At 54.6% G+C, this 27290-nt stretch overlaps 2 protein-coding genes across 4 annotated transcripts; one reads left to right on the forward strand and one right to left on the reverse strand.

Annotated features, from left to right (window-relative positions):
- Nucleotides 1-1623, reverse strand: MRPL2 (mitochondrial ribosomal protein L2). Its single transcript, XM_084202783.1, has 6 exons — nucleotides 1351-1623; nucleotides 1120-1261; nucleotides 916-1031; nucleotides 716-826; nucleotides 327-400; nucleotides 1-237 (listed from the first exon to the last, which is right to left on the reverse strand). The coding sequence occupies exons 1-6, from the start codon at nucleotides 1598-1600 to the stop codon at nucleotides 25-27; spliced, it is 906 nt and encodes a 301-aa protein (XP_084058909.1). The 5' UTR covers nucleotides 1601-1623; the 3' UTR covers nucleotides 1-24.
- A 56-nt stretch (nucleotides 1624-1679) lies between these two features.
- On the forward strand, nucleotides 1680-27157 carry KLC4 (kinesin light chain 4). Of its 3 annotated transcripts, none has more exons than XM_084202780.1 (16): nucleotides 1680-1823; nucleotides 12355-12621; nucleotides 12809-13039; nucleotides 13347-13425; nucleotides 13512-13737; nucleotides 14046-14133; nucleotides 14441-14542; nucleotides 14848-15021; nucleotides 15177-15276; nucleotides 15768-15820; nucleotides 18255-18322; nucleotides 18404-18512; nucleotides 19277-19426; nucleotides 26111-26235; nucleotides 26339-26396; nucleotides 26683-27157. In XM_084202780.1, exons 2-16 carry the CDS (start codon nucleotides 12373-12375, stop codon nucleotides 26770-26772), a joined length of 1902 nt encoding a protein of 633 aa, XP_084058906.1. In that variant the 5' UTR covers nucleotides 1680-1823; nucleotides 12355-12372; the 3' UTR covers nucleotides 26773-27157. The 3 variants fall into 3 exon arrangements, with proteins under 3 accessions (XP_084058906.1, XP_084058907.1, XP_084058908.1); XM_084202781.1 differs by having other exon boundaries at nucleotides 19277-19399; XM_084202782.1 differs by lacking the exons at nucleotides 26111-26235; nucleotides 26339-26396; nucleotides 26683-27157 and adding an exon at nucleotides 21654-23490 and having other exon boundaries at nucleotides 19277-19399.
- Nucleotides 27158-27290: the final 133 nt, after the last annotated feature.

Genomic DNA, 27290 nt, shown 5'->3' on the forward strand with positions numbered 1-27290 from the left:
AAAATGCTTTATTTTCCCTGGGCATCACTCCACTGCTTTGACCCGTGGCAGGTTGACATAGCTTTTCATGGGGGGGAGAGGCTTGATCTTGCGCCCGGCCCAGCCACCCTTGCGGTGCCACAAGCCCGTGTGCGGGCGCTTGCCCAGCCAGCGGTTCCGGCCCGCCTTCCCGATCACCCGCTTGTTGTGATCCACGTTGGACACGCGGCCCACTGTGGCCACGCAGGTCTCCAGCACCTAGGGGACAGAGAAGAGCTGTAGCCCTCCCTGGGGGCACACGGTTGTGTGCCCAGGCAGTCGAGCGAGGGACAGCACAGCTCCTTTACCTGCATGTGCCTTTTGGATGGCAGCTGCACGATGGCTGTCCCATTCACCTTCCGCAGCAGCACCCCACAAGTACCTGCAGAAAGCAAGAGAGGAGGCAGCTGCATTGGGCAGCAGGACAAAGTATCCTGCCCTGTGACAAGCACATCCCCATCCTGGTAACTCCCCAAAGCACTGCTGTACTAAATGTGGCACTTCTTGGTGAGGACACAGTCTTGAGGAATTAACAGGGCAGAGCTGCCCCTGCTTTTCTGGAGGGATGTGTTGCACTCTAACATGAGAGGACGATGGCAACTCTCGGTCACTGGCCACCCACAGCAGTGCCCCCCTGCCCTCCTCTCCACCTCAGCCAAACCCCTACAAAGAGTGGATTCCCTGTGTGGGGACATACCAGCTGCCCGGATGTACTGTGCTCCCTTCCCAGGGTGGCTCTCCAGGTTGCAGATCAGAGTGCCAACAGGCAGAGCCCCCAGTGGGTATGCATCCCCTTCACTGGCTGACACTGGAAGACACAAGCTGAAAAGTTGGGCAAGGAACAGCCGACGAGCCCTTGGCAAGACCGGCACAGCTGCCCCTGGCCCTGGCGTGCACCTGCCATCCTGCTAATGTGAGGCGAGTTCGTGATGGTGTTCCCTGGCTGCATATTCTCCGTGGCGATGATCCAGCGCTTGCGGTTGCCGCCGGCCACCAGGGCAATGTCAGCCGACCTGAACGGAGAACCCGCGGCGGGTGAGCAGGGGACCACGGCCGGCGCGACTGTCCGGGCCCGGGGACGAGCCCGCACCCCGCACTCGCCTGCAAGGGTCGTATCGGACGCTGATGACCTTCTCGGTGAAGGGCTCCGGCGGGGCCCCCTCCTCGTAGCGCAGGCGCTGGAAGTCGATCATGCGGTAGCGCCGCTTGTGTCCCCCACCGATTCCCCGCACGCGGACGCGGCCTGCGGGACACGGGAGCGGCTGCAGGCGGGACCCCCCGCGCCCAGCCGGCCCCGGCAGCCCGCCTGCGCCCGCCTTCCCGCCCGCCCACCTGTGTGGTCGCGGCCGCCCGTCTTCTTCATGCCCACGGGCCGCACGGTATACTTGGTCCGGCACTTCCACAGCGGGTCGGTGGTGCAGCGCGGCGCCGAGCCGCTCAGTCCGCGGCAGGTGGCAGGCGCCGACACCGGCGCCGGCAGCCAGGGCTGGGGGCCGGACGGCAGCGCCGGGGGCCGGGCCCGGCGGGGGCCCGCCGACAGCAGGAGAGCACCGAAGGCGCGGCAGAGCCCCAGCGCCGCCATGGCCGCGGGAAGGCGCCGCCGGACGGGGCGGGGCCGCCGCGGGCCTGAGCCGGGGCCGCCGGCAGGTGGCGCGCTGCCGCCGGCGGGGGCGAGGCAGCGGCCATCTTGGATTTAAAGGGGCTGCGCCTCTGAGAGGGCGGGTGGTGCCGGCCGCGGGTCTCGCCCCGCCCCCCCGGGACCGGGACAGCGACCGGGACCGCCATCGAGGTCTTGCGCCCAGCAGGTTGGACTGGCGGGGTTACAGGGGCTCGGTCGCTCCTTTTGGCGGCCCTGGCGTGGGGAGGACACACGGAGCCCGGCGGCGCAGGCCGGAGCGGGGGCGGCCTTCCCGGGGCGACGCTCCCCCTCCAGCCGCGGGGGGCGGTGGGACCCTCGCGGGGAGTTGGGGAGGCCCCTGGGCTGGGGCTGGGGCTGGGGCTGGCGTGGCTCGGGGACCGTCCTAGCGCGCCCTGGCCGTTGGGGCAGCGGAACGAGCGGGGGCGAGGGCAGCATTCGGGCCGTGCCCGCCGTAACGCTGCGGGTCGGCGCTAAGGGCGCTGCCGGCTCTGCGGACTTTGGAGCCGGCGAGGCGCGCCCTGCGGGATCAACCCCTTCAGCACCGGGGAGCCGCTGGCTCCGGAGCCCTGCCGGTGCCCGCTCTGCTCGGGCAGCTCCCGGTACGCAGGCTCGGTGCGCCCGGCCTCCCCGCGGGCAGGGCCGACTGCCACGCAGGGATGGAGAAGGCTCCGCTCCCGGCTGAGGTTGGGAGCCCCCGAGGGAAGAGCGGAGTGTGTGCATGGCAACTGTGGGTCAGCCCTTAGACCCGGCCGTGGCTGTTTCCAGGGTGCTGTGGGCACAGACTGCCGGATTCACTGCTCTATAATTAGTCTGTGTCTTCATTGCCAGGAATGGCTTTCACTGTAACACAAATAATGTATGTTTGCATTTCTGCTGTGTAACTTATGTGACATGTAAGCGTGCCATAGCTGTATGTATCCCCACAGCCGGCCAGATTTGCCCTCCAGAACTAGGGAATGGAGGACAGCAGGGTGCTTTAGCAAAGAAATATGTGTTGTGAGATGAGGCAAGAGAGAACCTGCATGTCAACAGGGCTGAGCTATGTTCCTCCTGGGACACCTGAAGCTCTTTCCCTTCTGGGGGAATCTGTGGGGAGGGACAGGAACACCAGTGCAGTACTGGTTCAGGCAGGTGTAGGTAGCTGGGGACATCGCAGGGAGCACCATGACAGTTGTGTGTTACCGTGCATGGGATGGCTGTAGCAACAATCCAGGCTGGATCCTGTGTCGTTGTCCTCTCTCTGAGAAAAGCAGCCAGAAACTGAACAAGTGCTTCCCAACAGTACCCGGCCCAGCCCCACACTGCGCAGTGTGGACACAACAGGGCTCCAGCCTTCCCAGATCTCCTGAATCTGGCCATTGCTGTGGGCACAGCGACAGCAGCCACGCAGCTACCCCAGCTTGGCTTTGGGGGCTGGCATGGGGTCAGCAGTGGGGACGCTGCGAGGGTGGTACCAAACAGGATGTAAAACCTTCCGCCACAGGATGGAGGGTGGGATGGAACAGGGCTTTGGGGGGCTGAACAGCAGCCCGGTGGTGGCCGGTGCTGCTTGGGCAGCATTTGGCGGCACCGCAGGGGCTCGGCCCTGCTCCTGGGCTCTCCCGTGGATCCTTGAGGAGGGAGCTGTGGGCTTGGCGTGCGTGGCGCTTTCTGCGCTCCCAGGAGAGCGTCCGACCGTCCTGTTCCCGGAGCCTGTCCGCATCCCTCCCCTCCCCCTGCCGCAGTGTGGTTGGCTGCCGAGCGCCGGGTGCCTGCGCCGCTGCTCGCTCCCGGGGCAGCGCGGCAGACGGAGCCGCGCAGCGCCGCGGCCGCCGCTCCTCCGCCGCCTCCGCGAGCACCGGCGCTGGACAAGCCGCTGCAGGCAGTCAGGTACCGCTCCTCTGCGGCGTGGGGCGGGGGACATTCCCATCCGGTGACTGAGACGGGCAGGGTGCCCAGCCATCCTGGAACAAAGGACCGCTTTGATGCGCAGTTTCGGGCAGAGCTGATGAAAACTTTTTTTGCCTTGTGAAGCTTTCACGTAGCCAGGTGGGCACAGAATTTCTCTGTGGTGGTTCGGAGGGGTGAAGGGGGTTCTCTGGCTTGTTTGTTTCAAGGATACGCAGCGGGCGTGCCTCCTGCTTCCAGACAAAGCCGGAGAAACGATGACGGAGGCAGGTCATACAGCAGTAGCTCTCAAAGAGCCTTGTTTCGCCCCAAACCGTCTTTTCATTAATTAACTGCTTCCTAAGCTTTTCCGAAGTGGAGGTGCACCCTACCGAAGGTGGTGGGCTGGGAGAATCGCGGGTAAGCTTCTGTGAAGGAGAGGATGCGCCTGGGAGGAGGTGTCTGAAGAAGAGCTGGGGGATGGTGTTGCGGTAGAATGCTCTGGCCAGGCAGCCGGGAGAAATCTGCACAATGGTGGGAGGCAGCAGCACATTACCAGGAACAGCAGGCTTCCCTGCGTCTTGCATAGCTGGCATCTGGCACTCTGCTGCAGTTCCATGCTCGGCTCTCCTCTGGTGCCCTTGGTCTCTTCTCTGCCATGCCACCTTGGAGATGTGGAAAACACCCACCCCTGCCTGTGCTTGTGGGGAAAGAGGGTGGTGTTCAGCACACATCAGGTCAAAGATCTGGCCAGCTCAGACACAGGGTAAATAAACATGGCTGTGCTTTGCTGTAATTGGCAGAAGGAGCAGGAAGCATGTGTTCTCTCGAATGTCCAGGTTGAAACAACAGCATTAACCCCAAATACCAAAATGGCTCTTGGGGCACAAAGGACATGTGGCAAGATACTGACCTTGGCAGAGTTGCTGGGTAAATCCTTAATTTGCTGGGAAGGAGCCACGTAGCTCCTCAAAGAGCTTGAGCCAGAGACAGAACAGATCTTCTGCTTGTTTTGCAGGTAGATGTTTGTCCCTGTGACTTTGCCTGCCTTGCTGTGGTGTGCAAAAGCTGTTTGCATCTGGAAAAAGTAGTGCAGTCACGCAGTCTGCAGTCAGCTGGTCATTGCAGGTGCCCCAGGTACACCATGGAGGGAGCGTGGGCACACCAGAGCCCTTCAGGGCACACAGAGTGGCTCCAGAGCGCCTGCTGGTCCCATCTGCATCCTGGTTATCTCCTGTACACAGGAGGCTCAGGCACATCCAGTGCATAGCCCTCACATTAGACAGATGCCTGCAAAGTCACTGACTCCTGGGAATTACTCTGCCTGCTTTAATACTGCTTCATGCTGTCAGGGCAAGGTAATGGCTCTCGCTCTGTTTTTTATACTGCGAGACTCCCAATCAGATTCTGAAGCTGGGAAGAGATGCTTGCCCTGGCTCTGTTCCAGCTGCTTAGCTCTTGTCTCTCCACTAGCCTGGAAATGTGTTTTAATGGTGTTTCGCTGTAGTCCCAGGCGCAGCAGATGCAGAATGGATTTGGTGAGCTGCTGCAGACATGAACAAGTTTAAAAACAAGGTCTTATCAGCTGATCTGGAGGTGCCAGCATAAGCTTGCTGGTGGGAGTGGTGATGACTGCTGTTCTCATTCCAATGGCCTGCTGGAAGGGGCAGGTTTTCCCAGCCAGCTGGGGTTGTAAAAAATATGATGTACAACCAGAGCAAAATGGTTTTCTGCTAATGGCAAAAATTGGTGCTGTTTTTTTTGTTTGGTTGGTTTTGCTGCTGTTGTTTGTTTTGTTGGGGGTTTTAACCCTTATTGATTTCCAATATCTCTATTCTTTGGTAGTAACAAACGGTGTGAAACCATTCTGGTCTTGAAAGGAATGAATGATCTGACACAAAGCCAACCAGACTACCTGTTCTGTCTTCCTCAGAGCACATATCCATTCTGGAATTGGATGTTGCTTTGATAATACAGGAATTGCTTGCTCTGGTCAGTCAGAACAAACACCAGTACCTTTTGTCTTGCCCATTTCCAGCTGTGGGCTGGAAGGTGAGAGGGGTATGAGAAGCTCCCTTGTTCTTTCTGTTGCAGTGTGAACATGAGTCACTTTAGCCAAGTCCTTTTAAAGCCACCTTATCACCACCTTGCCCTGGGTTTCAGGAAGGTTATGTGACGTTGTGTGTTTTATTAGAGATTGTGGGTGGTAGGGAGCCAAAGCTTCTGGGACAGAGAGGACAGTTTGGAGGCTCCCCTTCATGCTCTTTCCCTTCAGCTCCCGTCTCCTTGCGACCTGAGCTGCAGATCTAGGTCCTTAGTCCTTGTCCCCTGGGCCTCTTGCAGCCTGCTGGTTAGCACAGACATTCTCAGCACAAGCTTTCCAGTATCTAGAAAAAACCCCAGAGCTGGCATGTGTCAGCTGCTGAAAGAAGCAATCCTGGCCATGATCCCTGGACAGCCCTCCCTATCCCCCAGACAGGGATCAAGGCATATCAACAGCACAGTCAACTTGTACTGTGTTATACCTGACTCTGAGGATTGGGGAACTGGTTGGGTGAAGTCTTTCTGGGCTTGGAGTCTGACTTCAAAGCCCTGTGAGGAGATGTCTGGGTGTCAAGGAGAATCCTGGTTTTGGGGCGTAGGATAATGTGGGTAAGACCACTTCTTGCCTTCACTGCATGCTGTGTTGTTGCAGGTGGATTGCTTTGGCAATCCAAAAATCCCTGTGGATTTGCTGGAAGGAAGCAGGCACTGCATTCTCTTTCTCTGGGCCTTGGATCAGTTTCTAGTGCTCTGGTGCCTCTCTCCTTTGTCCCGAAGAGGTGTTCACTAAAGGCAAAAGCATTCAGTTTATCTCAGGAATTCAGATGAAGAATTTTTTTTCTTATTTTTTTTTTCTCCCACAAGAGAATGGTTAAGTTGTGATACAGGGCTCTGAAGAGTTTGTGGGATCTCCATTTTGGGAGATGGTCCTTTAGTTAGACACAGATACCTGCTTGGGGTGAGGGAATGGACCAAAGACTTCTAAGCTTCATTCCAAGTAACACTCTTCAAGTAATACTCAAGCCAGACTCTTACTGAGGGAAAAGTTGCAACACAAGAGTCCTGCTATAGTACATGAAGTCATCTGTGTGTTGGTTTAACTCTCTAGACTGTCTGCAGTGCAGGAAAGGTCTGAGCTGGAGACTGGCATTGGGAAAGAACTTTGGGTGGAAGATGGGATTCTAGGTATCCCCTTTTTTTGGCAGTTGGATGTAGAAATTTATGAGACCACTGGTGGCAGAGAATATTATGGACATTAGAGTTTGAGTGACATCTTTTGACTTTACAATTGCAGCTCAGAGAAATGGTGGGTATGACCTCCCAGGATGCTGGCTCCTGACTGACGTCCTCTTAGTGTGTTCTTAGTGGCTCTAAGGGAGCGTCTAGTCATTTCTGGCAACAGTAACAAGCTTTACAGAGCACCATTCCTGCTCTGTGCCTCACATGAACCCCAGCATTTCCTGTTTTGCCAGGATTAGAGCAGCTCTGGAAATACCAACTTGGATGTAGAGCTCAGCAGCACTGGTTTGTCCCTTTTCTGTGGTTCTGCTCCAGGTGGCCTGGGGTGGTGACCCTGAGCACAGTGCCTCTTCTAGCAGTGGTGTGTCAGTGTGCAGGTGTTCCTGGCAGTGTCACTGTGTCCTGACTGTGCAGTGGAAGCCTCAGAGGCCCTGCACAGCTGACTGTAATCTCCTACAATCTGTTTGCTTTATGACACTGGTATCAAAATAAGAAAATTTGTGCTCCTCACACAGCCTCTGTGATGGCTGCAACTTTGTCACTCTGTTTGCTTTTTACTGCTTTTATTTTATTTTTCAGCATCCAAAGTATTAAGTCTAGGTTTTGTTGCAGTGTCCCTTAGGAGTGAAAACTCGCTCTCTTATTTGCAATCTAATTTCTAGCTTCATTGGAGGTCAACCAGTCATTCCAGAGACCCTTTGTTGCTCAACAGTAATGAGCTGACAGAGGTCCAAGGAAAAACAAACAAACCAAAAAGCCCTCCCTGCTTTTATCAAGTCGTTTTGCTTCCCAAATGTATAACCTTGCTGTTTCTCCAGGTAGCAAAAGCATGTCTCACAGGAGGAGACTGGGACAATTATGATGAAGCAAGACAAAGCCTTGTGTTTCCATTTCTAAATGGAAACCATTGCTGTCTATCTCCCAAATGTGGTCACTTGTTCTTGCTGTGGGTCAGACTTAGTCTTTTCCACAGGAAGCTTTTTTCCAGAACCCAGCTGTCTTTCTGCAACTACCTTACTTACATCATTTATATCCTTGGATCACCTTCTCCTACAGAAGAATTTGCTGCTGAAAATCTGTTTCACTTCTTTATAGAAAATGCTGGGAGACCATCTGCAGTTGGAAGGATGCTGCAGTTACTGTCTTGTGCATGCAGAGAGGCAGTGAACTGCATTAGTTGAGTTGTTTGTAAACCTGAGATCTCTGTCCTGCTGTAGTTGACTCCTTATTTCTGTGGTGTTTTTCCTCCCCCACTCCCATAGTCTTTTCTAGCATCAGGCATGATAACCTAAGCTTTAAGATTGACTTGGACCCATTTAATCTGGCATCCTTGTAGATCTTGTGGGTTGAAGATAGGAGCAGTGAAGCTTCCAGCTCTTTCCCCTTAAAGGTCTCGCACGTGGGAGCAGTTTTGAGAGGCAGAAAAATGAGCTGCTGAAATTGCTGATGCTTAGCGATTTCGCGGTTCTGCACTTGAATGCAGGAGGAAGGTTTTTGCCTGGCAGGATGTACTTGCTGATGGATCCCTGGCTGATTGCTGCAGCTGCCACAAAGCTCAGTGCACGCATGTTCCTCCCCTGTCCTCCAAACGGGAGCAGAAGAGGGGAGATGAAATGGGTGCTGTCGGAAAGGCAGGCTGTTCTGGCAGCTCACTGTAAATAGGGAAGACGTGCCAACTAGAGCGGAAATGGGCGGGTGGAGACCTGGGCTGGGACACCTGCAGGTCCATGAGGACTGCAGCAGGATAAGCTGGGAACAGGACTCTCCATTTCTCAAGGAGCTTGGTGGCAAAGCATTCTTTCTGTTCCAGTCTGAGCTTCACTCTGCAAAAGGCAAACCATGATGTGTCCCCTCCTCTCTGCAGAAAACCTCTGAGTGTTTTCTGCCTGGGTAAAGGACACTCAGGGCCCCTTACTGCATGGAAAGGAGCAGGAAGAGTGCATATACAGCAGCCCCAGCCTGCCTGACCTTGGCACTGACTGCCATAGCAAGTGTTTCCTCTTTGGAGGGCTGAGCACTGGAGAGTAGACTTGCCAGCACTGGGGAGAACTAGAAATAAGCTCTTTGGGGGGAAATTCCTGCTTTGGAAAGTTAAGTCAGCTCCTGCTGGTTCTGGTTGCTTTTCTTTGCTGTACAAGAGGTAGCAGCATTCAAAGACTTCTCAGCAGTCTCGTCTTTGTTTTTTTGTTGAGCAGCTGTGTGTTGTTCTTAGGTTTTGCCCCCTCTGTCCAGCCTGGACAATCCTCTGTCCACTGCTGAGCATGGAAACATGTAGGTACCTAGCAGAGCTATGCTTCCAGGATGTCACCATAGGGGAGAAAGGCTGAGGTTGTTACAGATATTTGCACAGCCTGTGAGAGAAGGAAAGCCTCTATTGGGATGCCTTGAAGGATCTGAGGATGTAGTTGCAGGGTAGGATGAGTGTTATATGCTGTGGATCAGGATGTTTTGATTTATTTTTCCTTCTCAGTCTGAAATCTTTGCAGTTTCAAAAAACAAGTTGATTGTGAGGACTGTGAAAGGCGTGAAGATTTTCTGCTAGAAGGGCTGAAGAAAGAATGTTGCTGTAGTAGAGATGCTGTTAGTTTAATACACAGCAGTTTCACAGTTGAGGAGTAGTTCTGTGTACAGTGGAATTAATGAGGCTGATTTTCTATGGATCTGGGTCTTGTCTGCCTGACTCTGTTACCTAGCAAAGTGTGAGGTCTGGTGGCTTCTTATCCTGTAACATGTTCTTCTTCCCATGTTCCTCTTCCCTTTGTATTGCACTTTTTAAAGATGGCAGCAAGATCTCTGTATGGACAGAAGTGGTGCTGCCATGAAAACTGTCAGCATTTCATTTCATACAGCTGGCCCAGTACCCACAGGGACTTGTGCTGCTCAGCTGTGAGAGTTTTAGAGCAGAGTTCTAGTTTTTCGGGTATGAGGCCATTCCTGGGTATCTTCTTGTGTCGCAAGCATTACCTATGCTCCAGAGAACTGCCACTTGCCTGTTTCCCTGTTTGCAAGTGAGTCAGGATGTGTTTCCTTACAAGTTGGAACCAGTGATGGGGCCATTTAACCCTTTAGCAGTTATTACCTTGGGTTCTGTGGAAGAGCTAAGTGCCTGCTGAGCCTTCCTGGGAAGAACCTATTTCAGAGCACCAGAGTTCGTGGCCATATGAGGCAGTACTAACACCCTTTGGGCTGCCAACCTCTTTTCTCTAGAGCTGGGAGTTGTTGCACATTTCTTCCTGAGTTGTGCTCACCTGTAGAAATCTGCATTAAGCAAGGCTTTCCTTATTGCTTTAGCACTTGATCCCACTCCAGGTGTGTTGGAAAGGTGGGAAAAAGAATAACCAGGGGAACTGTTGTCTGGAATGCTTAACTGCCAGTTTCTGGAGAATAAGTTTGGAAGATGGGGTATGAGTGGCAACCAACTCTCAGCAAGCCTATTTTTCCTTTTGAAACAGTAGTCTGTGTCCGCTCTCTTGACCTTAATGAGATTTTTCATGCTATTCTTGTCATATAATCTTCTGCAAAGGAAAGTGGCATAAGTCATGGTCAGATGAGACTGTTTTGGTATAAAATGTGGAGGGTTAACTGCATGTGGAGCATGACAGATACCCAAAAGTGAAAGATACAGTGATACATGACTCAGAATTGGTGCTGATGCTAGATCATGAAGTGAATATGAAGTCAGCATTGTGACTTTGGGGGAGGATGAGTCAGTTCTTGTTCAGAGGTGTGAACAGAAGCCCAGTCTTCAAGAGACACGAGGTGTTTCTGCCCTGCTGAGGGGTTCAGTAAGGTCTCCTCTGTGTGTTAAGGGTTTGCCCCCCTTCCTGAGGAATGGATGTACATCATGGGAACAGAAACCAAAGAAGAACTGATAGAAGAGTTCAGGTCTATAAAACAACTGGAAGTGAGGCTAAAGAGGAGGAGGAGAAGAGTAGGTTTAATAATGAGATGTGTATACTTAAAACAACTGTCCCAGTGCTGTTTGTCATCTTCACTTTAAATGCTGCAGTGAGGGGGAAGCTGGGCCTCTCTATTGCTCAGGGCCCATTCCCCAGTAGCTCCCTGGCACTTGGACAGAGTGCATGGGTGAGGAGAAGAGGAGCCTGCCAGAAAGGGGAGCTCTGCTTGCTCTGTTCCTGTAGCTGGGACAGTATTTCTGTTCTCTCAGTAAAACAGGCACAAGGCAGCTGCTGAACAAAAAGCTCAAACCGTGCAGAGGTGGGTCCAGCAGGAGGTCAAAGGCAGATCTGCTGGCAGCAATTCCCTCACCTCCTCCTGTGTAGCTTCTGGGCAGTTTGCCAGCCTCCTGGCAGCAGGACCCTGGCCACTCAGGTTGCAGATGCCTCTGCCAGCTCCAGGTAGCAAGGAGGTGCTGCTTGGGCAGGTGCTGCCTGTGGAGGGCATTGCAGGAGGCTGGTTTTGGAGTGACCTGATAGCAAGGTGGGAGGTGGCTTTACTGTTGAGAAATGTGAGGAGGCTGCTGGGGTGGCCCAGCTGGTGGGAGAGGCTGGGACTGTGCTAAATGAGTGAGTCATGGAGCAGCCAGGGTCTTGCCTGCCTGTTGTGTGTCTCTCAGCCTCTGGCCTGTTGTGTTTCCCTAGGTCCTGGACTTTCCATGCAGGGATCTTGCAGCCACACATAACATTGTAGGTTGTAGTGCTGTGCAAAGGCAGTAGCTGGGTACTTTCCCATTGTATATCTGGGGGAAACAGGACAGAGAAGGACTACAGAGTTCTTAGGCCATCCTGAGGAGTCCTTGGGGTGGCAGCAGGGTGAATCAAGACGGAAAAGCTGTTGGTGTTTCAAATGAACACCTGCACAAGGTTTATGTTAGTGTGACTGTAGCTGTTGGTGTATGTGAGCTTCAGGCAGCGGCATGGTGTGTCCTGCTGGTGGCATGTCCCTCAGTGCCACAATGGCAGTTCTGTGCTGAGGCTGTGATCCTCAGGATGTGCTCTTCTGGTCATACTTTGGTACATTATTTTGGCACAATATCTGGCAATATTTTGGCATAGCAATACCACTGATGCCCTCCTGTCTGAGATGCTCCTCTAGGAGATTTTCCTCTGAGGAAGCAGAAAGCTTTGAGCTGGCATCCCTTCACTTTGTGTTCCCTTTCTTCTGCAGTCACAAGAGGTGCTGAGCTCTGACAGCCTCCCTGCATCAGTGGTCTGTGGGCAGAAGGTGTATAGATTGCAACCCCAGCTGCCAACCACAAATCTCTGCTCTTAAATGGAAGCTAAATTAGTCTCCCCCTGCTGGGAGTGTGGGGGTGTTGGAGGTCACCACTGGTTGTCGCCTTTTTGTCTCCTGTCCACGCAGGCCACCTGCGCTGGTTGCCAGCACTCCCGGCCACAAAAGCAGAAGCACGTGCCCTGACAGCTGCCTGCTGCCAGAGGGAGAGGGGAAGATGAAGGAGAAGGGTTTAGAGTAGGCAATCTGTTAAATGCTGTCTCTGACTGCTTGAAGGAGGTTGTGGTGCTTGTGTCTGCTAGTGGCTCTCTGAAACAGCGCTGGGGCACTCAGGTTTTGTCTTGGTCTCTGTGCAGGGCTGCAGGAGTAGGACTATGTCCACCATGGTGTACCCAAGGGAGGAGAAACTGGACAAGCTGAGCCAAGAGGAGATAATTTCCAATACCAAGCTGGTAATGCAAGGGCTGGAAGCGCTCAAGAATGAACACAACTCCATCCTGCACAGCTTGCTGGAGACCATCAAGTGCCTGAAGAAGGATGAAGAAGCCAATCTCGTGCATGAGAAATCCAACCTGCTCCGCAAGTCGGTGGAGATGATAGAACTGGGGCTTGGAGAAGCTCAGGTGAGAGTGGGAGTGATCCCTGAGGTGTTATCTGGGGTTGACAGAGGAAGGGTCGGCATCTGGCCATTTCCCAGAAGCTGCAGGGGTGGAAGGGGGCTAAGTGTAGAAGGCTAGCATGGGTGGACCTGGGCATGCATGTGAGGGAGAGACAAGACTGTGATTGTCACTGACTGAGACTCTTAACAAGGTGATGATGGCATTGTCCAACCATCTGAACGCCGTGGAGTCAGAGAAACAGAAGCTGCGTGCTCAGGTGCGGAGACTGTGCCAGGAGAACCAGTGGCTGCGTGATGAGCTTGCCAACACCCAGCAGAAGCTGCAGCGTAGTGAGCAGACCGTGGCTCAGCTGGAGGAGGAGAAGAAACACCTTGAGTTCATGAACCAGCTGAAGAAGTATGATGAGGATGTCTCGCCTTCGGTATGCCCCAGTCCTTTTGAGCAGCTGCTTTTGTGGGTCCGGGATAACTGCCTACATGTTATCACATGATAACCTTGCCATGGATTTTGCCCCTTCCCATGCACAGCAATGCCTGTAGCTAAAGGGGGCCTGCACGGGGCAGAGTCTCTGGATTTTGTTTTGTGGGGGAAGATGGTAGCAGAGACAGCAGGAGAAATTAAATGTGTTGGTGGGCTGCAGAATGGCCGAGAGTTTGGCAACTGACTCGGCCCAGGCTGCTGCTGTCTCTGCTGAGAACCAACAGTATTTGTGATTCTCATCCTCTCAGGAGGAGAAGGAAGGTGACTCCACCAAGGACTCTCTGGATGACCTATTCCCGAATGAGGAGGAGGAGCATGGTCCTGGATGTAAGTGTTTGCTCATGCATGGGTGCTGCCTGTCTCTGTTCCAGCCTGCTGGGCCAACTGTGCCGTGTCTATTTCTGTGCCCACAGTGCCCCACCAGCACAGCAGTGCCGTGGCAGCTGCCCAGCAGGGAGGGTATGAGATTCCTGCACGCTTGCGCACCCTCCACAACCTTGTCATCCAGTACGCCTCCCAGGGACGCTACGAGGTGGCTGTGCCGCTCTGCAAGCAGGCACTGGAGGACTTGGAGAAGACATCAGGCCATGATCACCCTGATGTGGCTACCATGCTCAACATTCTAGCGCTAGTGTACAGGTGAGCATGGTGGGAAGGGCAGGATTGGGCCAGGACAGCTTTCTGCATCTCCTGTTTCCCTTTACAGCACATCCTGGGGCTCCCCAAGCTTCCAGGGGTTTGCCTTTCAGAAAGGTTTTGGCCTAGATGGGGTATTTGGTTTGCCAAATTCACAGATATCGTAACTAGGGACTGACTAAAGCAGGGAGGAGTGGGGAAAGAAAGGATTCTGAAGGCTGGGTCTCTGTGGAAGGAGCACTGTTCATAATTTTGCCTGCTCTGGGCTGTAATATCTAAATCCCAAATAACTGGTTGACTTTGCACTGCAGGGATCAGAACAAATACAAAGAAGCAGCACACCTCTTGAATGATGCTCTTTCCATCCGTGAGAAGACTCTAGGCAAAGACCACCCAGCGGTGAGTGTCTCTCTCCTCTTCCAGTCAATTGTTCACCTTTGGGTGCTGCTGGGGCACTGTTCCAGCAGTATTTTACTGCTTCAGTATTTCCTGCTGACTGGTTCAGTACAGCCTGTAAGGAGTTGGCTTCTCTTGGATCCTGCAGTATAGGCAGGGCAGCCTTCTGTCTCTGGACCTCCTTCTGTTGAGAAGCAGCAGTACTGCAGGCATGGAGGAAATGTGACAGTCATTGTTACTGTTGCTTGTACCTCTTGTTTGGTCTCCATGGAATTTGCTTTGTTTCATGGAGAAGTTTCTGTCTCTGCAGGTGGCAGCAACTTTGAACAACTTGGCTGTTCTCTATGGCAAGAGAGGGAAGTACAAAGAAGCAGAGCCACTGTGCAAGCGAGCCCTGGAGATCCGTGAGAAGGTACGAGTCTTCCATGCTCTTTCTCCTTTCAGCTCTCTCTGGGAGCTTTCTCCCATTACCTTAAGGCATGTGGGAGATCCAGGGCCTATCTAGTCTGTTCAGCTGCTGATTGTGCCACCACCTTTCCTGTCTCTCCAGTGTTTGCAGCCCTAGGGAGGACTGCCAGGAGGTGGAAGCTGGAATTTCTCCTCCTCTCCAGACCTTGGCTTTTATCTGACATAGGCATGTACTGGAGGGACTTCAGCGTCTACTAACTCCAGGAATCCGCTCTAATCTTTGTGGCTTCTCTTATTTTGTTCACCCAGGTTCTAGGCAAAGACCATCCTGATGTGGCCAAGCAGCTGAACAACCTAGCCCTGTTGTGCCAGAACCAGGGCAAGTATGATGAGGTGGAGTACTATTACTGCCGGGCCCTGGAGATCTATGAGAGCTGCCTGGGTCCTGACGACCCCAATGTGGCCAAGACCAAGAACAACCTGGTGAGGAACGGGGGAGAGGCCATGTGGTGTTGGGGAGGGGTGCTGTGGGAGAGGTGAGCATTGCCTGGTGCTTAGAGACAGTGCAATAGCTACAAGAGGTGGGCAGAGTTAATCTGTTTCCCAGTGGGACTTGAGCTTTTTTGTTTTGGTTGCAGGCTTCCTGTTACCTGAAGCAAGGCAAATACAAAGATGCAGAGGTGCTGTATAAGGAGATCCTTACCCGTGCTCACGTGAAGGAGTTTGGCTCTGTGGATGGTTTGTACAGCAGAAGCCCTTGGGGCAGGGGAGGGATTTACTGGCTCTCAGCCTAGACTTGTCTGGTTCTGGTGGTGCCCAGACTGAGGGATGGGATGCCTTGCAGGGCCCCCACTTTGGGCATCCCTTGAGATGCTGGTGTTCTAGTGTGTTATGCTGTTCCCCCTCTTCTCTCAGGAGTCTCAACCCAGTCTTTTTACAGGGTTGGGTATAATAAATGGCACAGTCACGCTCAAGCATAAGCTGAAGTTTCTCCTGTACATGGCACATGTACTTCTGCTGGGAGGACTTGTTCTTTCCTTCCCTTGTCCTGCCTTTGCTGTGTTGGTTGCCTTTCTTGGGACTCTGGGCCAAGGGACTGGGGGGAGGATCTGGAGTGTCCCTTCCCTCTTATGAGGTGCTAGTTCTGGAGACAGAGTGTTGGGCTGTACAGGAGGCAAACAACAGCATGGGGTGGTGAGTGGACCTGTTTTGCATTCTTCCTCACACAGATGAGCACAAGCCAATCTGGATGCATGCAGAGGAGAGAGAGGAGATGAGCAAGGTGAGTCTGATCCCAGGGGGTTTGATTTTCTCTTACCACAGCCTCTCTCTTATCTTCTTCTTCCTGGAGAAGCTGCAGTCTGAAGAGCTACCAAGGCCAGGAGGCATCTGGAGAGGGGGGATACAGCACTGCTGCTCCCTGGGCCAGTAGGGAGGGAAAGTCCATCAGAGAGCAGGGTGTTTTTCCGTGGGCAGGGCTCTTCAGTCTCTTGGCCACGGCTGCATGCTCTCTCTGCTTTAGTGATTGATCTCTCTTGGGCATGCAGATGATGGAAGATGGCAGATGGCAGAGGGTTGTGCTGCAAGGCCTTGGCACTCTGTTCCAAAGAGCTGCCAGTACCCAGAGCATAACTGGCTTCTAAAGCAGCTCTAAGGCTGTCTAGGGAAAAAATGGAGGTAAAGAAGAAACTGTTGCTGTCACCTTGCTTAGGAAATGGAGCCATGTCTGAAAAGGGTCTCTGCACAGGGCAGGACCTAGCTGGCCTCTGAAAGGGGATAGAAATGGACTGCTTGCCTTGGACTAGGCTGAAAGGCAAAGCTGCTGTTGCTCCTGCAGCCCAGGCCATGCTCTGTGGTCACTAAATGCAGCAGTTGTGTCTTTGTTCTGCCAAGTGTAAGGCCCAGTCTGTTTTTTGGCAGGTGGGTGAAGCAGCAGAAGGAGGGTTCTGATCTAGTCCTCTACCTGCAGTGGGACTCTCCTTTTTTTTTTGCCCTCAGAGCAGGTCCCAGCCCTTCAGGGTTTAGGCAGCAGTCTGGCAGGCTTGATTTAGTGACTGATGAGTCCCATCCTGTAGGCCCTAGAAGCAGGGCACTGGCAGGTGCTTCCCACAGCATCTTGTGCCTTCCTGTTGAATCACTCTGCATGGCTCCCAGTGCAGGGCACTGCTCAGCTCTACACTGTTCTGGTTGCTGTACTGTGAAGGCTCTGCTGCAAAGAATCTGCACTTGCTGCAGCACCATCCAGGAGAAATCCAAGCTGGAGTAGAGACTGGGTTCCCATTGCCCCCTCTGGGACTGAGACTCTTCTGATGATGTCTTTGGAGAATTTAGGGGTCAAATGTTGATAGCTGTAGTATGAAGCTGTGCTCCAGATAATGCAAGCTCTGCCATGGGGCAATAGAGCAGGCTGAGCGAGTCACAGTTGGAGTAAGAGATTAATTCTACAAATGAGTCTTAGGCAAGGGCGCAACCTCTTTCCCTGGCTCTGGGGCTCCTCTCCCCAAGGCAGCTGTGTCTGTGCCCCATGGCAAAGCAGAGTTGGCACTTCTGTCCAGGCAGCAGCAGTAGTCACAGACCTGCTTGTACTCCTGGCCCAGGAGCTGGGGCTGATGTGCCTTGTGCTGTTTCCATATCTTCTGTTAAAATGTATGAAATTTCTCTGTCAGAGCTTGGCTACTTTTGTCCTTTGCCTCTCTTCCCTGGCAGCAGAGAGAGCCAGTTCATGCCATCAGTGGGGCCTTGGGCACAGTTGGCAGCCCTGGCCTTCAAGGCTTTATCTGTCCCAGAGGATTTGACACCTTCCCTGTTAGGTTCAGACACTCTTTAGGGCTGCCTCTGCAGGAGAGATGTATTGAGTCCTGAACTCCCCTGTCCCTGGTGCCTGCCCAGTCTCTGTAGGCTCTGGTGTGTAGCTATGGCACAGGGCGACTCTGGCATGTGGGATAGAGAGCTGAGAAGTGCTGTGGGACTGAGTGAGAAAAATGGTCCCCACAGAGACAGTTTCTTCTGGGCTAGAGGGTAACTCATGCTGTGGAGCAGTAGCCCCCTGTACCTGCTTGGAGCCATGGACCTACATGCCCAGGGCTAGCAACTGCTGCCCTGCAGTGAGGGTTGTCCAGATCTTCCTCCTTGAGCATCAAGTTCTGCCCCCTGTGCTATTGCTCTGGCCAGCAGCCCGTTTGCAGCTGGCTGGGACAGGGCCAGCTAGCCATGGGGAGGGGACAGCTCACTGGCTGAGCTGCTGGAGGGCAAGCCTGACCTTGTAGGCCAAAGGCTGGGATGTGGCTGGCTGATTCCTTTGCTAGTCCTGGCTGAGGGATTTAGTGCCCATGGTGACTGGCATGCTGGTGGGGTTTTGTCTCCCTTTTGTATTTTGGTTGGGGTGTCATGCCCTCCATTATGCCATGAGAATAGCTGTGCTGTTCCTGCTGCCCTTTGTACCATGGAAGGGGGTAAGGAGGTGGGATTATGCTCCTTCCTGAAACTAGGATATCCCTTTTGCTTGTGGCCCAAATCTGTTGCATCAAACATGTTTTTAGCTTTCCTACAAGGAAGCTGCTGGGCTTCATCACTGCATTTGCATATTGTGTTTCCAAAGGTTGGGCTGGTGCAGGGGTGCAGCCTGGGGTCTGAGCCTGGCATTTAGTGGCAGAGCAGAGGCCAGAGAAGGGTGGTGGGTGTGGGACTAACAGCTCTCTTCTCTCCTCACCCTGTAGAGCAAGCACAGAGACAGCGCTCCCTATGCTGAGTATGGTGGCTGGTACAAGGCCTGTAAGGTTAGCAGGTAAGAGCTGGTTTGTGGGCAGCTGTGGACTCCGGGGGAGTGACCCCAGGGCTCCTGCTCACCTCCCCTCTGTTACCACAGCCCAACTGTGAACACCACTCTGAGGAACCTGGGTGCGCTGTACCGGCGCCAGGGCAAGCTGGAGGCAGCCGAGACCTTGGAGGAGTGCGCGGTTCGCTCCCGGCGACAGGTAAGCCCAGAGGGACCTTCCCTGGTGTGGAGGCATTGCAGGGCTTGGGGTGGCACCTTACAGCACTGCCTTTGGTTGGGGTGGGGTGAGGAACCCTCCTAGGCCTCTCTGATGTTCTTGGTTTGCATTTCTGTGACACCAGAGGGCCTCGGTTGGGGATGCATTTGTGCAGAGATCCACACATGTGTGGGTGTGTGGGGTGGTGCATGTGTGCGTGGATGGAGCAGATGTCCATGTGTGGGGAAGGCATGGCTCACTGAGTGCAGAAATACTGCAGTGGGGTTAAGGCAGGTTCCTGGGCTTTGTCAGCTCCTGGGGAGAGCTGTACTTACTGGGATGTTTTCTTCATACTAATTTTTTTGTCCAGAGGCAAAAAATACCTAGAATTTCTTAGAGTACCTCTTGCCTTAAACTCCTCTCAATCCTCAAATAATAAAGCAGTAGCTGGAAGCACTTAGCACAAAAGTCTAAAGGACAGCTGAATCCTTCGAAATGTGAAGGAAAGAAGCTGTCAGCTTTGCGGTAGCAAGCCCTTGTTCCACAGGGTTGGTTATGGCCTTGTGAGGACTCACTGAGCTGGGAGTTCAAAGAGAGACTGCTAAGTGCAGAATGGCATTTGGCTCCATCCTGGTTGTGCTGGACAGTTTTGGCTGTGATGGGGCAGTAGCCAAGAGAGGGAACAGGAACCAAGCACAATGGATCCCCAGAGGGAAGGAGCATGTAGAGACAAAACATGGTTCTTCCTTATCCTTCCCTGCTTGCAGGGCATTGACCCAATCAACCAGACGAAGGTAGTGGAGATCCTGAAGGAGGGAGATGGCACAGAGAGACATCGGAGCCTGGGGGGCAGTGTCAAGTACGAGAATGCCACAGACGGTAGCGAGGAAGTGAGTATGGGCGTGGAATGGAGCGGGGTAAGTACAAGACACCATCAAGAATGGCCTCAGCTGGCTGCCAGAGGGAAGGGACAGCCTGGCCGAGGGCTGTCCCCGCGTGGCCTGTCGTGGCATCCTTGTCTGCCTCCATTCATTCCCTGCACATTTCCTTCCCCTTTCTTGGCATGAGCCAGCCGGCCCGCAAAGGTGCGTGTCTGGGTCTGGCTTCTGGTGTACAGAACAGATATTCCCAGCTGAGGGTTCCTGCTTCCAGGGAGCTGCCAGGCCCTGGCAGTGCGCAGCATGAACTGGCCCTGGTCTGCCCTTAATCTTAGGCTTGTAACCTTATTAACATCTCTCCCTGCTGCTCCCCTCTGGAGGCCCTGGCTGAAAGCATCAGCCCCATCTCGGGCTCACCCAGCCTGTGAAAGCCATTTGGCTGTCTGTCCTGCACTGTACCACTGACAATGCTGAGCCTGGGCAGGGTTGTGTGTGTGTGATATGCCTGGTGTGTCTGTGACTGACTGACTGAGTGACTGACTGACTGCAGGGCACAGGAATAGTCTGTAGCCAGCATCTTTGTTGTCCCCCTCTCCTGGTCTTGTGCCCTAGGCAGGTTCTGGCCAAGCAGAAGGGATAAAAGGCAGGTCTTTGCAGGATGGCAAGCTGGGCTGACCAGTGGAGGCAAGAGACTGGTGTTAGCTGAGGCACAGACAGGTCAAGCTGAACCTCTTCAGGCTTGCTCTGAGGCTGAAGGTGACTTTGGTCACTAGCACTGAGTTTGGAGAAAGGTAGTGATCCACAGCTGGAACAGATGCCTTTTGTCTCCTGCAAGCAGGAGCATGGAGAAGAGGCAACAAGTGAGCATGGTGCTGGTGGGTGCTCGGCTCAAGGGCTGCTAGAGCTGTTCATGCTTACATTCCTTCTGCAAACTCTGAGAGCACAGAATAGCTGGGGTTGTTGCAGCCTGGCATAGGGAAGGCACTGAGCACACAGAGTCCTTTGCTGCCCCCTCACATCTGCTGTCACTAACCCTTCCCCACCTAGCTCTGCTCTATCCCCACCTGCATGAGCTCCCTCCCTTCCTCTTTTTTCTTCCCTGTTGCCATGACAGCCCTTCAGCACCCAAAGCCTGAAGCCTGCTGGCTCTCTTGATTGTGGATTGTACACAGGAGATGGCTGAAGGGGATCTGAAAAACAGACCTTCAAGTGGACCCAGCAGCTTTACCAGATGCAAGGCTGTCCTTTGCCCCAGGTCTTGGCATCAAGACCAAAGAGAGTCTTAGCTCTGGCAAGGCACCAACTCCAGACCCCTGCACTCACCATTAGTAAGGGGGCTGGACAAGCACAGAGGTTGGCTGCAGGTTTGGATTAAAATCACCTGGTCCCTATGCTGGCTGGTGTCTTTCTGCAGCTCCTCCTGACTGTGCTTGGTGTTGGGTGATCTCTTTGCACTGGTGATGGTCTGGGAGACCTTCCTGACAGCCTCTGAGCTGATCATCCTAAGGCAAGTAGGCAGTGCCACCCTCTGCCACAGCCAGTCCCAGGGAGTAGTCCCTGCTCATATGACCCTTCCCTAGGGGTCTTAGCAGAGTTTTCCTAACCCAGACAGCTGTACCTAGAGGATTTGAGGGCTAGCCCAGCACCCTGGGGGACACAGCTGCTGCCACATGATTCCTTTTCCAGCCTGCTGCACGCATAGGCAGTTTTCTCTTCTGAACCAGCAGCCCTGCACTGTACTGAAGCTCCCTGCAAAAGAAAGCTGAGGCAACTCCTGCTGCTCATGTCTGTCACGGCCTGTTGTTTTCTGTGTTGGTCCACAGACCTCAGATGTGCTGCCTTCAGGCAGCCTGTGCTGCAGGCAGGGCTGTGGGAGCCCCCAGGGTGCCCTGTGCCCATAGGCTGTTCTGGAAGCACCCCAGAGCCTGGATCAGCTGCTTGCTGCCCAGGTAATTGGGATGTGAGAGCAGGGGGATGGCACCAGCTCCGTGGTGCAGAGGCCTTGGCCAGGTATCCAAGGCCCAGGAACAAGAGCCCTCGGAGCAGGAGACCCAGGCTGTTCCTCCTGAGCTAAGGCGTTCCTGCCAACCCAGTAAGCCCACTAGGAAAGAAGTGAGGCTGCAGTTTCAGCCTCACAAGGCTCTCTCCCTGCCCAGATGTGGCCTGTGGTCTCTGCATGCAGCCTGGGCCTTGTCCCACCTGCTCCCCAGGTGACCTACAACCTCACAGCCTTGTAAATTGTGTCTTTCTCCTCTCTGTGCACTAGGCTTAAATGCCTCCCGAGACTCCCTCTTTCCCCTCCACCGCAGTCACCTGGATGTTTGTGTTGTATCTTCCGACTTTTCCTCCACACCATCCCTCCTTCCTCGGCGAGAGCTCCACGCCAGTCCCCCAACCCTCCTGGCGCGCGAGGGCACCGCGACGCCTGCAGAGGAGTGCCCGGCCCCATGGCCCAGCTCCAGTCCCGTGGCCAGCAAGAGCAGGAAGAATCTGCGAGGAGCTGCCAGCTCCCCCAGGCCAGGGTGACGGGCCACCGTCCCCTCGTGTGCCCCCACCCCTGGCCTGCCCTTGCACATCCCTGGGGCCCAGGCCTGCGGGGGATTGTCTTCACTCCAGGCTTCACTCCATTGTCACTAGACATCCTCAGCCCTCCTAGCTTGTTCCCTCCATCTCTACAGAGGCTCGAAGATGGAGGGCTGTTATGGGACAGTGAGGCCTGGCCTAGGCAGGGCTGTCGTGTGCCCAGTTGCTTTCTTCCCTGTAGGCTTAGCTGATATTAGTGCCTTGTAGCAAACCTGTGCTGGTTCCCAGCGAGATGGGCTCTCCCTGCAGCACAGGGCAGTCCCCATCTTGCTACCCTCCTCCCTGCTGAGCTCTGTAACCCAGGAGCAGTGTGTGGATCTCCCTGCAGGGCAGCCCACAGAGCTACTGTGCATCCAAGATGAGGTGGGGGGCAACAGCCAAGGACTATGTACAGGAACTGGCCAGCACAAGCATGTTTGGCTGCAACTTCCTGACTGGATGCTATAGCCAGGTTCCTCATCTGGCATTAAGGGCTGAATCAACCCCCCATTGCTACAGGGTTCTCAGGTGTGGCTGGTGGGAGAAGTGGGGATGAAGTTGTTTGCTGTTCCTTGAAAGCAGAGGAGGGGTAGGAGGAAAGGAGAGTTTTTTTGCAAGGGGTAGACCCCAGATCATTAGAAGTGGTTGAGATGGGGAATGGCCTGGATTGGAGCAGAGTGGCTGGGAGAAAAAGAAGGTGCAAAGATGGATGTGAGGAAGCAAAGGAAGCTGGAGGTGCTCTGAACAGGTGGGAGCAGATGGGATGGCTGGAGGGAGGTTGTTGCAGGGCTTAGGGCTGGATTGCTCACAGGTCTGTGGGGCTGACTGCAGTCTGGCTGTCCCTAGCCAAGTGGGGGGAAATGTGTAAGCCTGTTACCAACAGGGTCACCATGCTGACCCTGAGGGGATGTGGGGGTGGCCTCTGATGGCTTCAGGCCTTCACAGGGTCTGGTGCTGTTAGTCATTACGAGGGTATAGAATGTGTCCCAGGGCCAGACCTCCACTGTCTTGGGTCTCACATCCTTGAGGGTACACTCTCTTCCCACCTCCTATAGGAAGGGAACCTCCCTGGCCCTCCTATCCGGGAAGAAAGCTGGGGAGGCTGTAGGCAGCAGGATAGAGCCCAGGGGCCAGCACAGGACTCCTTATTTATTTAGCTAGATCCCTTCTTTATGCTAGTTATCTGGCAGGTTGTGATACTAAATGTGTTTGTGTCTGTCTGGGCCTGGCTTTCCTGTGGTGGTGCAGAGGCCTTGGGGTACATGCATGCTGCTCCCCTGGAGCTTGTGCTTACTGAAAGGCAGCTTGTCCTCAGGACATGGGGTGTGGAGCCCAGGGCTGAGTGCTGCAGGGCTGTCCTCTCTGTCCCAGTGCTGCTCCATGCTTCTGGAGAGTGGGGAGTCCCAGTGCTGCTCCATGCTTCTGGAGAGTGGGAAGTTCCCAGTGCAGGGTGTGTTTGGACCTCAGGGCCATCTGCCCCTGTGCTTTGCCATGTCCTGGACCTGGTGCTGTAATGACCATACCTCTAATTAAAGGTAGACTGACCCAAATTGCTGCCCTGTGCTTCTTTCCATGCTCTGTAGGCCAGCGTCGGTCAGCCCTGGGGTGGTGGGTGCAAACGCTGCTGGAGCAGGTCTGGGGGTGCTTGGTGTCTGTCTGTGTGTATAGGGGCATGTGCTGCCCCCAGGACTCCCCTCCCAGGCTGAGCATTGAAGATGAAGGACCCAGCTCCACTGTGCCTTTTCCCTGTCCTCCAAATTGGATTTGCTGCTAACCTCAGCTCTGTAACCATATGTGGCAGGGCTGCCCTGGGGCATCTGAGCTTGGACCTTCCCCAACAGGCATTTCTATTTAGCCAAAGAAATACCCCATTGTGTCCCTCAGTGCTGAGCTCTACATGCTGCCAAATCCTGCCCAAGTCCTCTGCCTCCATGCATTAGGCAGGGTTGGAGCATGCAGTGGAGAGGAGCTCAGTGGTGGAGCTGCTTTTTTTTTTTTTGAATGCTCTCATCCTGGTGGGTGCAGTGGGGTGGGGGCTCTGCGGCAAACCAAACCCATAAATGTTCTGGGTTAAAAATAACCCATCAGAAAAGGGAGTGGGGGGAGAAGAGAGGCTATTTTTAACCCAGCATGCAGCAGCATTTGGTTCTGGTGTTGGTCTGCAGTCAGTCTGCATCGCTGCAGCTGGGGAAATGTGGCTCCATCCTCCAGCTCTGATACAAGAGCATACTTCCTGGCCTGATCCTGCTGCCCTTGTACCATGGTCCTGCTCCCCTGTCCCAGCTGTGCTCCCTCTTTCACCCCTGGCTTGCGTGCCCTGGGAAAAGCAACAGTGCCTGGCATAGCAGTACCCTGCAGGGAGAGTGGTGACCCAGTGTAAGTCTGGTGGGGAGGCAAAAGACACCTCCCCATCTACACACTGCTATTCATCTCATCCAAAAGCTGCTCGGGATGTCTCGTGCAGGAATTGAATAGTTTACTTTGCTGCTTTGGGTGCTCTCTGCATTTCTGGTGACTGGGTCCCTTTGCAGCAGCAACACGTGGCTCTCAACTTGGAAAACCCTCAGCCCAATGAGAACGTGAAGAGGTTCAATGCACTTGTTTTGTCCCAGAAGGGATGAGAGGAATACCAGGAGAAAAAGGTTTGCTGGTAGGAAAAGTCCTGGTCAGCTGTTAGAGAACAGTCTAGGGCTGGCTCAGCTTTGGGTAATCAGACCAGAGGAGCACTGGAAAAGCCTTCCCCAAGGGCCACAATCTGTAATGTTCAGCACAAGGGGGTGGCTGGCCTAAGGCAGAGACCCTGCCTACCTGCAGAGCTGCTTGGACAGTGCTGAGGTAATTGCTGCTGCTAGCCTGAGCCCCAAGGCATTTTTGGGTCATTTGGAGTGCTTCCAAGGGGCTCCCTCACTTCTTCCTAAGGAGTAAAAGGGCTTTTGCCATCACTTCACCTCCTTTTCTTCTGCCCCAGTGTTCCAGGGGCCATTCACAGCAGGAGCAGGAGACTACTGTTATCCAGCCATCAGAGCAAAAGTAATTCCACATCAGCAGTGCTGTCACACCTTATGTAACAAGCAGGCCAGGCCACAGGGGACGAGCTTGGTGGCATGATGACATGGTGGCATGGTGTGGTGCCATGCTGGCAATCTGTGCCTTGCTTGTGTGTGGAGCAAAGTGCAGGAGGTGGACTGGAGCCTGAGAGCACCTCACTGAGTACTGGGGACTTTTGGAGGCATGTGGGAGGAAACAGGCTCAGGATCAAGATTTCAGACTGGTTTTGGTCTTCAGAAAAAGCAGATAGACACAAAAAGCCCTCTGCAAAGTGCCACCCCCTGGGGCAGCTAGTGGGGCTGCATGCAGCTAAAGGTGGGGGGCCTAGGAGTAGTAGTGCCTGCTTGGCAGCACAATGCTGGTGCAGCCAAATGAATCCATCCCCAGTGGAGCTGCCTGAATTGCTCCAAAGGCTCAAAGTTAATTGTCTTGGAGGTGTTAGGGATGGGACAAGGCTGGGTGTGCAGTGTGAAATGATCTTGTGTGACGTGAGTGAGCCTGCAGGATGAGGTGTGCATCTGTATGAGTGCTGGACAGAGAGGAGGAATGGTGATGGTGTGGTGAAGAAGGGCAAGGGGAGGGAGAGGATGAGGATGGTCTCCAACCAGCAGCAAATGAGGAGAGGGTCCTTGAAATGAAAGCCCCAGCAGCCTGTCCTGACCTGACAAAAGTATCCCTAATCTTGGGACACCCAATAGGGCTTGTTGCCTCTTTGGCCACTGGGACCTCCTTGGTAGTTGCTTCCTGAGCTGTTGCAGGTGATGGAGCTCAGTCATCTTTGAGCAGGACTGTGCAGATGCCAGTGCAATTTGTGCTGGGGGCCTGGGGCAAGCCAGCAGCCTGTCTGGGTGTTGAGCTTGCACTGGGCAGGAGGGAGTATCAGGCTGGATGAGCCAGACAATAGCAGCTGACTCCACAATTACCATGTCCTGTGGAGAACCGGGTGAGGGGAAGCCATGTAGTGAGCAGTAAGCCTGCTTTGGGCCAGGGCTAAACCCTCAGTGCAAGTGGGCCAGAGGATGTTTGGAGCCAGTTCCAGCCACTCATCAGCATCATGCCAGAGCCTGATCAGTGCCACTCAGCCATCACCCTGGCTTGTGTCTCTGTGTCCAGGATGGCAGTGGCACTCTCCAGCGCAGCAGCTCCCTGGGAAAAATCCGGGATGTGATACGGAGGAGCAGTGAGATGTTGGTCAAGAAACTGCAGGGCAATGGTCCCCTGGAGCCCAGGAACACCAGGTATGTGCGAGGGTCTGGCTGCATACAGGGCCCTGCCACCTTGTGTGTCTGGGTCTGACCACTCACACCACGATCACATCTGCTCTCCTCTGCTTTCTTATAGCATGAAACGAGCTGCGTCCTTAAATTACCTGCACAAGTCTAGTGATGCTTCGTTTGAGGTAAGCACAGTGTGAGTGGTGGGGCTGGTGCAGGACTGCACGTGAGGCTGGGGGCTGTGTGGCCAGCGGCGCAGGGGGTCAGGGGCAAATTAGTGAGCCCCAGGGGCCGTGCTGAGAACCCCTGAGCTCAGCCATAGACTGGGAACAAAGGAAGCAGCTACTGTGTGTGACAGCAGCAGCAGGGCCGTCCTGCCTTGCAAGGCTAGGGGTGCAGGAGAGTTGGGGGTGGCAGCTTTGGGGCATGGGGTGGATTGCAGGTACCTCATGGGCACTGTATTTTTTCCAGGGCACCCAAGGCTTCCGTGCAGAAAGCAGAGGCCTGAGCGCCAGCAGCATGGACCTGTCCTCCCACAGCTCCCTGCTCTCCTCCAACTGAGCTGGCTGCTCCGCTGCTGGGCACCCTGGCTTCGCGCTGCACGGGGCAGCGCCCGGCACCTCCCCACACCACCTACTCTGTTGTCCCCATCACCGGTTCTCGTGCCACCGTCTGCCTGCCCAGCCCGGCCTCCCCCGGGGGTCCCTAGCTAGTTCGGGCACCGCAGCCCGCCCGCATGCTCCTCTGCTGCTCACCGGGGCGCGCAGCTCTGGTGGCCGCATGCTCGGTACCGGTCACACACACGCTCACCAGGTAGAATCGCCAGCCCGGGGAGGAGGGCTATCCCCCAGGCCGGGGCAGCGGCGGGAGTGCCCCATGCCCCCGGCACGCCGGTTCCCCGCCGGATGATCGCTGTACTTTATTTTATTAAATAAAACCGACCCTAGAAGCGACCGCGGCTCGGCCTGAGGGGGACGGGGCGGGCGGGGCGGGGGCGGGCGCCGCCTGCCGGGGGGACAGCGCCGACACGGTCCGCCGGAGCGCCAGGGGCGCTCTCCGCCGCGCCGCGCCGTGCCGTG

This window comes from Fringilla coelebs, assembly GCF_963513975.1.
Source record: "Fringilla coelebs genome assembly, chromosome: 3".
Classification (NCBI taxonomy): Eukaryota; Metazoa; Chordata; class Aves; order Passeriformes; family Fringillidae; genus Fringilla; species Fringilla coelebs.